This window comes from Limanda limanda, chromosome 8 (assembly GCF_963576545.1).
Source record: "Limanda limanda chromosome 8, fLimLim1.1, whole genome shotgun sequence".
Lineage (NCBI taxonomy): Eukaryota > Metazoa > Chordata > Actinopteri > Pleuronectiformes > Pleuronectidae > Limanda > Limanda limanda.
Window position 1 is genome coordinate 26,251,486 of NC_083643.1, and position 10,953 is coordinate 26,262,438.

General features: G+C 39.8%; 1 protein-coding gene across 1 annotated transcript; it reads left to right on the forward strand.

Annotated features, from left to right (window-relative positions):
- The first annotated feature begins 8,231 nt into the window (after positions 1 to 8,231).
- Positions 8,232 to 10,719, forward strand: LOC133009434 (uncharacterized). Its single transcript, XM_061076936.1, has 4 exons — positions 8,232 to 8,503; positions 8,609 to 8,849; positions 9,543 to 9,680; positions 10,264 to 10,719. The coding sequence occupies exons 1-4, from the start codon at positions 8,325 to 8,327 to the stop codon at positions 10,531 to 10,533; spliced, it is 828 nt and encodes a 275-aa protein (XP_060932919.1). The 5' UTR covers positions 8,232 to 8,324; the 3' UTR covers positions 10,534 to 10,719.
- The last annotated feature ends 234 nt before the right edge of the window (positions 10,720 to 10,953 follow it).

Here is a 10,953-nt window from a genome sequence, read left to right on the forward strand (position 1 = left end):
TGCACCGTGAGCGCGTGGCAGTATGATATTTCTTACACGTGATAATAATGCTAATATCTCTGGATGAAGAAGAGGAGCCATACATGTAGGAGAAGATGCCAACTAGCAAAGAAAATGAGATCCAAGAACTCTGGTCATAAGGGCAGATGCCGCTGTTTATGTGCTGTATACCAAAACACGTGCTTTCTACCCAGATGCGCATTAGCACCTAAATATTCTGAATGTTTTCCTGTTGTGAATGCGTCCGACCCGCACAATCTCCTGCTGCGTTCTTAACATGTGAAAAGCAAAGTGCAAAATCTGGACAATTGGTCCCAGGTATTATCCAGAGTTGATGTCTAAAAACGGCCATGTAATTTTCAGTTCGTTCTTTCGTCCAAGCCACAACCTTAACTGTTATGGTCCAGTATCACCGCTCTCGGTGTCGTTTTTCGGCTGCACCACTCATCCGTTTCCTCAAAAACACTGTCCACTCTTTACTCAAGTGGAGCATTTAGCAGCTGTAGAGTCAAATATTTCCTTCTGCAGTAAGTAGAGACCAACTTTATGTCAATGTTGTGTCAGAGCTATTTCCACAACCCAAGCAAAATCATGTTTATGTACATGTTGGTGATTGTTTAGAGAAGATGTTTTGATAAATCAATCCGTTTTACAGTATATATTGGATTATTAGCATAGCTTTAAGTGGTAAAACTCCCTTTAAACTGATCAAATAATATGAAATCCATCACTTAATTTACACCTAAAAGGATTAGCATTGGAGGGGAAATTGGTGCATTTTAAAGTCGTTTGTCCATTTTTAAAACTGGTGATAATCCTTCAAGTTATTTCAATCCATTCGTGAATTAATTGATTGATGCTGAGGTTGCTTCAAATTTGTTACATAACATCAAATGTGTTTTTATTAGGGGTGGCAAGTGAAGGGATCTCTGGCTGTCAGACCACGGTGCTTATGTTTTTGGAGTAAATAAGGGATGAACACTTCACATTGTATAGTTCCCCCATGCACAAAACCTGCTTTTTAAAGAATTTGTAATACTGTATTTAGAGGAGATGAAATAAAAATTCATGATTAAAAAGAAAATTTAGAGATAAAGACATGTTTTCAAAAAGCATAACCAAAAATGTGTTGTTTCGTCAAAGCAGCTGATCGACCTGAGCTCTCCGCTCATCAGGTGGAGTCCAGAAGACAAGAAGGAGAACAACGCTCCGCTCATCAACCTCTCCTTCTGATCCACATCCTCCTGAACACGTGGACCTGCTGGCCTCTGCAGTAAACTGGACTCATCAGGTTTCTGTCTCCAGAAACTCTGATGATGACCCAGTTCAGACGACAGAGTTTTGAATGATTGAAATCTTTACTGAATTCTGAGTATTGTGTTTTAAATTATGAAAATATTCAGAGGATGCTGAAGTTTTTCTGTACCTGACTGTACTTTTCATCGTCTTTGTCTCGCTGCTCTTCTTAATGTTTGAATAAATGTAGTTCTCGTCACTACTTTATACTGATGTTTTTGTCTGTTCTGTCCACCAACATTGAAACCTAATAATTAGGCAACTAAAATTGAGCTTTTTTTGGACTATTTTCAAGAAAAACAGTCGCTTGCACTTCAGAACTACAATGGTACTTAGTAGGACACAGTCGTCCAGCAAGGCCCAACAGCTCCCTTAAATCCAATCAAGCATTTGTGGTCTTTTTGTCATCTGCAGAATACTGCGTTGTTGGTTAATGTTGGCGTGTGGGCTTGTATCTTAAAAGAGAATAAAGCCAAATATTCTTCCTGGGAGAACTCCACTGTCAGTAACTGTCTGTGCTTCCAGACAAGTATGAAGCAAGAGAGAAAATACCAGAACCTTTAGCTATTACTACCTGTCATTAAAAACAAAGTGACCTCTTATTGTATATATCTTTTCCAATAACTATCGACATGATATTGCCAGCCAACAGTTTGTGATATTGTTTGTTGTTTAAAAATGTAGCAAAAATAATATCTCGCTTTTTTTGGAAAATTTTAAATTTCATCTAATGCATGAATGTTAAATCCAAGACGGATCTGATATGACATTATTGATAATACTTAGCTTTTTATGTACTACATATATTTACTAAATGATAAATATGCACATGTAGCCCAACTAAGAAAGGTTGAGTCCCATTTTATTTAATGCTTGAAGCAGGTGACTAATCAACTGTCCTCATATGTGTATGAATTTGTGTGTGTTTGTCCCAATTTCTCTGGAAGATTTCATCAGACTGTTCCTGTAACTATGAAGAAAAAAAGGTTGTAAACTTTTCAACTTTGACACACCCAAATCCTGACCTGTGTGTATCACAAAGTGTTACATATCAATATGAGCTCTAGTTCCTCGTACAGATCACTGGGTTTCCTTATTCCACGCAGCCTGAGGACAGGAGTTCATGACCCTCAGTTTCCTTCCAGAAAAGACACTTCATTCCTTCTGTTGTACGAGAGCTCACTGTAAACATGGTTGATAGAAGCATTGCACTGGAGGCTCTGGGAGCACTCTGCACTGGCAACGTGACGTCTGTCCAGCAACAAGCATCACCAGCTGGTTTGTCCAGAAGGAACCTTCAAGTGGGACCAAGGCAGAATCTGTCCATCAAGCTTCTCATCCCGACTGTCATTGATGGAGATGAACACTTGTAATTAGTGGAGCTTTTCTTACCATAAATCATGAGATCAAATTTTATTCTGTTTTATTTAGAGGTAAAGAGGAAGTAAAAAATCCTAATTTAAAAAGTAAATGTTAAGATGTGTTTTCAAAAAGCTCAACTAAAGATGTGTTGTTTCGTTAAAGCAGCTGATCGACCTGAGCTCTCCACTCATCAGGTGGAGTCCAGAAGACAAGAAGGAGAACAACGCTCCGCTCATCAACCTCTCCTTCTGATCCACATCCTCCTGAACACGTGGACCTGCTGGCCTCTGCAGTAAACTGGACTCATCAGGTTTCTGTCTCCAGAAACTCTGATGTTGATCCAGTTAAGACAGGGGTTCTCAAACTTTTGCAAGCTGGGCCCCTGGGTAGTTGCCCCCCGCCGCCCGCCACCGCCGCCCTCAACTACACCACCATATATAGATAGATGGATAGATAGATAGATAGATAGATAGATAGATAGATAGATAGATAGATAGATAGATAGATAGATAGATAGATAGATAGATAGATAGATAGATAGATAGATAGATAGATAGATAGATAGATAGATAGATAGATAGATAGATAGATAGATAGATAGATAGATAGATAGATAGATAGATAGATAGATAGATAGATAGATAGATAGATAGATAGATAGATAGATAGATAGATAGATAGATAGATAGATAGATAGATAGATAGATAGATAGATAGATACATACATACATACAGTCCCTGACAAAAGTCTTGTCACTTATCCATTTTGTAGAAACAACAGCCTATAACCTGACTTTTAATTTATCCATTGGTTTTAGAAATGGCTCATATGAAAGCTAAAACCCTCACAAACTATGTTTAATATACTAAAATAAATTTGCTTCACTGAAGAAAGATTGATCATTTAGTGAACACAGAAAGGATTTGGCAAGACAAAAGTTTTGTCGCCTACAGAGAGTAATGTGAAAATTTAACAAATAATTTACTTCAAACACAAAAATATGATGCATAACATCAGTGAATTAAGTAGTGGTGCTGTGAGATCCATATTTAATATCTTGTATGACTTCCATGAGCTTGAAGGACTGCATCCATGCGGTTCGACAATGATTCATACAATTTATTGATGAAGTCATCAGGAATAGCAAAGAAAGCAGTCTCACATGCCTCCCAGAGTTCATCAAGGTTCTTTGGTTTCGTCTTCCATGCTTCCTCTTTCATTCTACCCCATACATGCTCAATGATGTTCATGTCTAGTGACTGGGCTGGCCAGTCCTGGAGCACCTTGATCTTCTTCGCCTTGAGGAACTTTGATGTAGAGATGGAAGTATGCGATGGAGCACCATCCTGCTGCAAAATTTGACCCCTTTAATGGTTGGGAATGTAAGAGGTAGCTAATACTTCTTGATATTTTAGGCTATTGATATTGCCTTCCACCCTGCAAATCTCTCGCATACTGAATGTAACCCCAGACCATGATTTTTCCGCCACCAAACGTAACTGTTTTCTGGGTGAATCTCGGATCCATGCGGGCTCCAGTAGGTCTCCTGCAATATTTGCGGCGGCTGTGATGTAATTCAACCGAAGATTCATCTGAGAAATCCACCTTCTGCCACTTTTCCAGCGTCCATCCTTTAAGCAGGCTGTGGGCCTTGGCAAATGCCACACGTTTTTTTTATTGCCTTTTGTTTAGTGCTGTTTTCTGGGCACTGATTCGACCATGGAGGCCATTTCGAGACAGAATTCTTGAGGGGCACTTAAGGTCAACTTATACCCAAGCGACAAGACTTTTGTCAGGGACTGTAGATAGCATATTGTTATTGATAGGCCTGACATGTCAAGGTTAGGCTATTGTTATTGTTAGGCCCATACAGACAATTATTATTACTATTTTATCAGTAGGCATTTCTGATATTCGGCGTGACACAGTGTCCTTTGACATACGTATTGCGCTGAGTTTAGCAGCTGCACTCTCTCCTATCATTATTCTACACATGTCTTGCGCGGCCGGCAAAATCAGTGTTTCGGCAATTGTATGGGGTTTGCCAAGCTTAGCAAGTGTATGAGCAACTACATAGGATGCCTCCAGACACTGCTTGGAGACAGTGCTTTGCTTGGAGATGGTGGCTTGTTGTTGCTGGAGGCCATCACGTTTACGTTTAAAGAAGTCCACAGGCTTCTCTTTCAAGTCAGGGTGTTTGGTGTCGAGGTGCCTTTTTAATTTGCACGGCTTCATGCTGTCATTTGCCAGCACCTCGGCACACAAAACACACTGAGGACGTTGCTCAGTCGTGCCAGTGACGTTGAAACCAAACTGCAAATAGCTCTCTTCATATTTGCGAAGCTTTGGCTTCTTCGCAACTGGCGCATCGGTTGCCTGACTTTTACAAATCAGAAACTTGTCCATAGTACAGTGTGTGTGAAGTTAATAAAGTTTTAATTGCAACGTCGTGGTCTTGTGAGTGTGTTTGTATGTGTGGCTGTGAGCGACTTGCACACGAATAATGAATAAGGCTGTGCTAGGCAGTGGTTCCTAACAAAACGAACAGTACACAATGTAGACAGGGACAGCACAGAATAGTATTCAAGTGCTGGTGTTTTATTTGTTGCAACACTTTGGATGATTGAAGATGTAAAGTTAGGTGTTAAGGAGAAAAGGGCTAGCTGCAGTTGGAAGAAGTTAGCTAGCTAGAAAGCTAGCTCTTGGGGCTCCGCTTTCTAAAAAGACTGGAGCAAATTACTCCTTAGATTAGGCTATGAATAGGCCTACTGCACGTGCAGGAAGGTATTACTAAGGAAGGAGTGAGTCTTTAAAAAGACTGTTTATAAAGAAATGAATAATTCATTAATTTTTTTTTCTCCGTCTGTGACATCGCGCCCCTCCTGGAGAGTGTTCGCGCCCCCCACTTTGAGAACCACTGAGTTAAGGCAACGACAGAATTTTGAATCAGGGAAATCTTTACTGAATTCTGAGTATTTTTTTAAAATTATGAAAATATTCAGAGGATGCTGAAGTTTTTCTGCACCTGACTACTTTTCATTGTCTCTGTCTCGCTGCTCTTATTAATGATTGAATAAATGTTGTTCTTGTCACTACTGTATACTGATGTTCCTGTCTCTGTTCTGTCCGCCAACATTGAAACCTGATAATTGACTGTTTCTGAGCCCCCATCATAACCTAACTGAAACGACCGTTTAAAATGACTACAATTGTTTTCTAAAATTAGAAAGTAGTAATATTAGTATAACATAGTTGCTTGTAGGAAAACAGTAGCTTGCACTTCAGAACTACAATGGCACTTAGTACAGCACAGTCGTCCACCAAGGCCCAACAGTTCCCTTAAATCTGATCAAGCACCACCAAATTTCCCTTTTTATTTTGTTTTGAGATGTAAGAACACCTGGCAATACAAATACATTTGTTGTCTTTTTATCATCTGCAGAACACTGCATTGTTGGTTAATGTTGGCGTGTGGGCTTGTATCTTAAAAGAGAATAAAGCCAAAGATTCTTCCTTAGAGTACTCCACTGTCAGTGACTGTATGTGCTTCCAGACAAGTATGAAGCAAGAGAGAAAATACCAGAACCTTTGTTGAGACATGGTTTTTGCGCAAACTGCGGGCCTCTCTTTCAGCCTGTATATGTAGTCAAAACCTGAAGGCACATGTTCTTTGTCTTGAGAAAGCCACATGCCGCATGTGCTGGAGCGAACTTAATCTCCCAGAGTGCAACGTGTTCTCTTTGTCCTGAGAAGGTCAAATAACTCAATCTCCCAGGAGGCTAAGATAAGTGTGAAAAGCCACCGGGGTCAACTCCAATTGGTCACTCTGGCCACATGACCTGAGGGTCATCAGCCCAATATAAGGAGAAGGCTCCCCCAATTCTCTCTTTTTCCTCAAACCCACCGAAGACAGCAGGCGGACAGCCGTCTCTTCTACAACTCTTCAAAGGGGGAGGCTGCCGGCCTTTCCTCCTACATCGGCGAGTGGAGAAACCGGATTTCTCCAGCTCAAATCTTCTCTATCCAACCACCGGAGGGCAAAGGTCGAGCTGCCAGCTCATCTCAAGCTTTTTTAAACTCCTTGCAGCGACGCAATGTCCTGTAGGTAAGAACTAAAGATTCAATAAGCAACTGAACTGCACAGCTCAACAGAACCGCGGAAGCAGAGACCACACGAACCAGAGACTTCAAAGCCAGGACGAGCGGCGAACCGCACAGCAACTTTCTCCCTGTTCAAGGACTGGTAACATACTGGGCTTAATTATTATACTAGAATAAGCAAGACTGTTTATTTGATTCTGTGTGGTGTTTGTAAGTTTGATTGATGTGTTGTGTTATTGTGGTTACAAGTTAAATCAAAGTTAATGTAAGCTAAGCTCTACCAAGACTATGCCATTATCTGTTTAACATTTTCACAGACACCGCATATCTCCTCTCCTCATTAGCTCAGACCCCTCTGCATGTCGTAAAACCACTTCTTAAGAAGAAAGGGGGGGGCTGCTATCTTAGGGGGTCAAACCACCATTTTGCAAGCATGCTGAAGAAGGTGTGAACTTTTGGTCAACAACCATTCTGAAAGCACCCTAATTTACATACACACACACACTCACATACACATCTTTGTAAGTTAGTACATTTTGTTAGTAACTTGTGTTTTGATACTTTATTATGTCCATAATAAATGTTTTCTTTTAAACTTGTCCTTTCATTAATATTGCATAAGTGAATTTTGCCAACCGTTACACTGTCAAGAACTCTATAAACCTTAACTGTTCATTATATAGTCTGTAATAGTAAATATTAAGATTTCTAAGTGAACTAGATCTAAATGAGACTGATCTTAATCAATAAATTGGCTATCGTTTCCCTTCTGTGAAGGGTGGTGCCCCGCGAGAACTTAAACAATCTAAAGTTATGATTTAATATTAATTTTTTAAATATTAATGTTTTATATTTTATTCTGATAACCAAATTTATTGAACGCCTAAAGGCACACCAGCTTATGGTATCACTCCCAACCATTGTTGCACAACACCTTCAACTATTACTACCTGTCATTAAAAAAAAATGACCTAAATTGTATATTTCTATTCCAATAACTATCAACATGCTATTGCCAGCCAACAGTTTGTGATATAGTCTGTCATTAAAAAAAGGAAGCAAATAATAATATCTCGCTTTTTTTGGAAAATTTTAAATTTCATCTAATGCATGAATGTTAAATTCAAGACGTCTCTGATATGACATTATTGATAATACTTAGCTTTTTATGTACTAAATTTATTTACTACATTATAAATATGCATATGTAGCCCAACATGAAAAGTTTGAGTCCCATTTTATTAAATGCTTAAAGCAGATGACTAATCAACTGTCCTCATAATGTGTAATTGAACAGATATGTGTCTGTCCACATTTCTCTGGAAGATTTCATCACACTGTTCCTGTGACTGTGAAGAAAAAAAGTGTCTAAACTTTTCAACTTTGCCACACCCAAATCCTGACCTGTGTGTATCAGTTTGCATATAAATATGAGCTCTAGGTCCTCGTACAGATCACTGGGTTGCCTTATTCCAAGCAGCTAGAGAACAGGAGCTCCGACCCCTCAGTTTCATTCCAGGAAAGACACTTCATTCCTTCTGAAGGACGAGAGCTCACTTCAAACATGGTTGATAGAAGCATTGCACTGGAGGCTCTGGGAGCACTCTGCAATGGCAACGTGACGTCTGTCCAGCAACAAGCATCACCAGCTTTTTCGCCCAGAGCGAATCATCATGCTGGACCACGGCAGAATCTGTCCATCAAGCTACTCATCCCGACTGTCATTGATGGAGATGAACACTCGTAATTAGTGGAGCTTTTCTTACCCTTAATCATGAGATCAGATTTTATTCTGTAAAGTTAGTGAATGCATTTTTCTAATGTACAGCTCTTTCCTTCACACAACAGCCATGTGTCAAGATCCTGCTTCTACTGCATCAAGTCCATTCTGGAAACCAGTGGTGTAGCTCCCAGGTCCGCACTGGACGAGACGGTTGTTGAAATCAAGAAGAATCTCATTATGGATGAGGAAGAATTCTTTGCCCCAGGGTATGACTATGATTTCACCAAGCTGACTGAGACCGAGACCTATTGGAGAGGTGGAGAGAAGTACGAGCGTCCATGTGGTTGGTACCGATTTGGACTCAAGGTGGGTGTGTTTTTGTTAAAGTTGACTTGTAATTTCAGAACCTCCTTCCAGTTTTTTTGTGAAACTGCTCTACATCAAATACCATTTAAACATCCCTGCTGCTAAAGAGCAACAGTACATAGAAATAATCAATAATATAACATATCTATTGGAGAGAAGAATTTTTTATAACTCTTCAGCTGCTAAAAGCCTCTGCTATGTTCACCTGCTAATCTCTGGATGTCTGCTGCAGAGCGAAGGGGTGCTCACTGGATTTATTCAGTTCAATTTGATTTGTATGGCGGCAAATCACAACATACAGAACATTATCTCCAGGCACTTTACATTGTAAGGAGACCTTAAAAATTATAGAGAAACCCAACGGTTCCTCTGTCAACTGTAGAGAGAAAAAATTCCCTCATTAACTGAAAGAGAAACCTCAAGCAGAGTCAATCTCGTGGGGGTTTGAGTGAGAGGAGAGAAATGGGGAAGAGAAAAGTGATGGGTGGAACCAAAACTAACAAACTGTCTCCTTTAAGGAAAGTGATTGAATTTGTTCTTCTCTGGCCCAATGTCCCAAACTTCCATCAAGTTTGGTGCAAATCTGTCCTTCACTTTTTATGTAATCCTTAAACCAAAGAGACCTAGAGGCAACAAACATCTCTGCTTCATCAGAAACCATCCAAAGCATGTGATGTCAACACTTTGTCACAGGTGCTGGACAAGTATCCTGGGAATACCTGGCTGGGAACCAGGTACCGTAGCACCCAGTCAAGCCCAGGGGAGTGGCCTGTGTCTTACCATGGGACATCAAAGACAGGTGCAGACGGCATCATCGGAGATCACTTCAAGGTTTGATTACATATCCATTGTTATCAGTGTCAATGCTGTAGAATCACACATTCACATTATTTATCCTAGTTACCTATCCTAGTGAATGAGTACTCTTTACATTTCAGCATATGGAAATTTTGATTTAAATCTCCAGTAAATCAAAACAGCTCTGATATTTCTTCCTCAACTCAGTTTAATAGGAGACAAATTTAAATTCATGCTGAGAGCAAATTAAGTTTAAAAGACATACACACTCCTTTTGAGTTTTACATTTAATTTCAACATGTCCTGAGTGAAGCCTCCCTCTTATAACAGATTTAAAACCACAAAATGTAAAATGATCTCCTCTGTTTATTTACCTTTTTTATTTAAGAGTCACAAATATCATTTGAAAGCTAAAAACTACATCCAAACCATAACAAAAACACTGAAGGCCAGAGAGCAAGAACAAAAAGACCTCGATGTGATTAGAGAATAACACACTGTATTTCAATGATGCTACTGTAATACAATCACTTTTGTTGCAAAAATATTGTTATAAATGTTATCGTACAAATTCCATGAATGTTAATAACTTCTAACTCATACTTCTATTTAACAGCCAGGACCAGGGCAGACCTATGGCAGGGGGATTTACTCCACACCAGACATAAGTGAGGCGGACCGCTACGCCAAAACGTTCATCTCCAGCAAGAATGGCAAGACGTACAAAGTGGTTCTGCAGAATCGAATCAACCCTGCGTACAGAAAGAAGTACGTTAACGACCTCTACTGGCTGGTCCCCATCCCAAAGGGAACATCAGAAGATAAAGAGCAGGAGATGGTAGAGAGGGCCATCCGTCCTTATGGCCTTCTGCTGAAAGAGGTCTAACAGAGGAAGATCTCTTTCACAAACACTCTGTTGTTGGGCTTTGAAACAAATCCTGTCTTGTTAATGTAATTCGAACAAAGTATTCTGATGCTGTCACATGTCATTTGCATATCAAGATGAATATGCAAAAATAATATCTCATCTGTATGTGTGCTTTATAGACTGGAATAAACAACCTGCAATCTACCTGCTCTGTCTCTTTTTTCAAAAAGCTATGATGCATTAGATCAAGTTTTAAATGAATTTGTCTCTCCAATCGATGTCTCTCCACTCCATAAAGATTGTTTGCAGGCATCACAAGCAGGTCTCAGACAAGAACTCCATTTACAAATACAATGAAATATTGGGAACATTCAGGTAAGGGTCGGGAGTCTGGGTAGATAGTGCTGCTGAGGAGATCATGTGTTTTTGTTTCCAGCA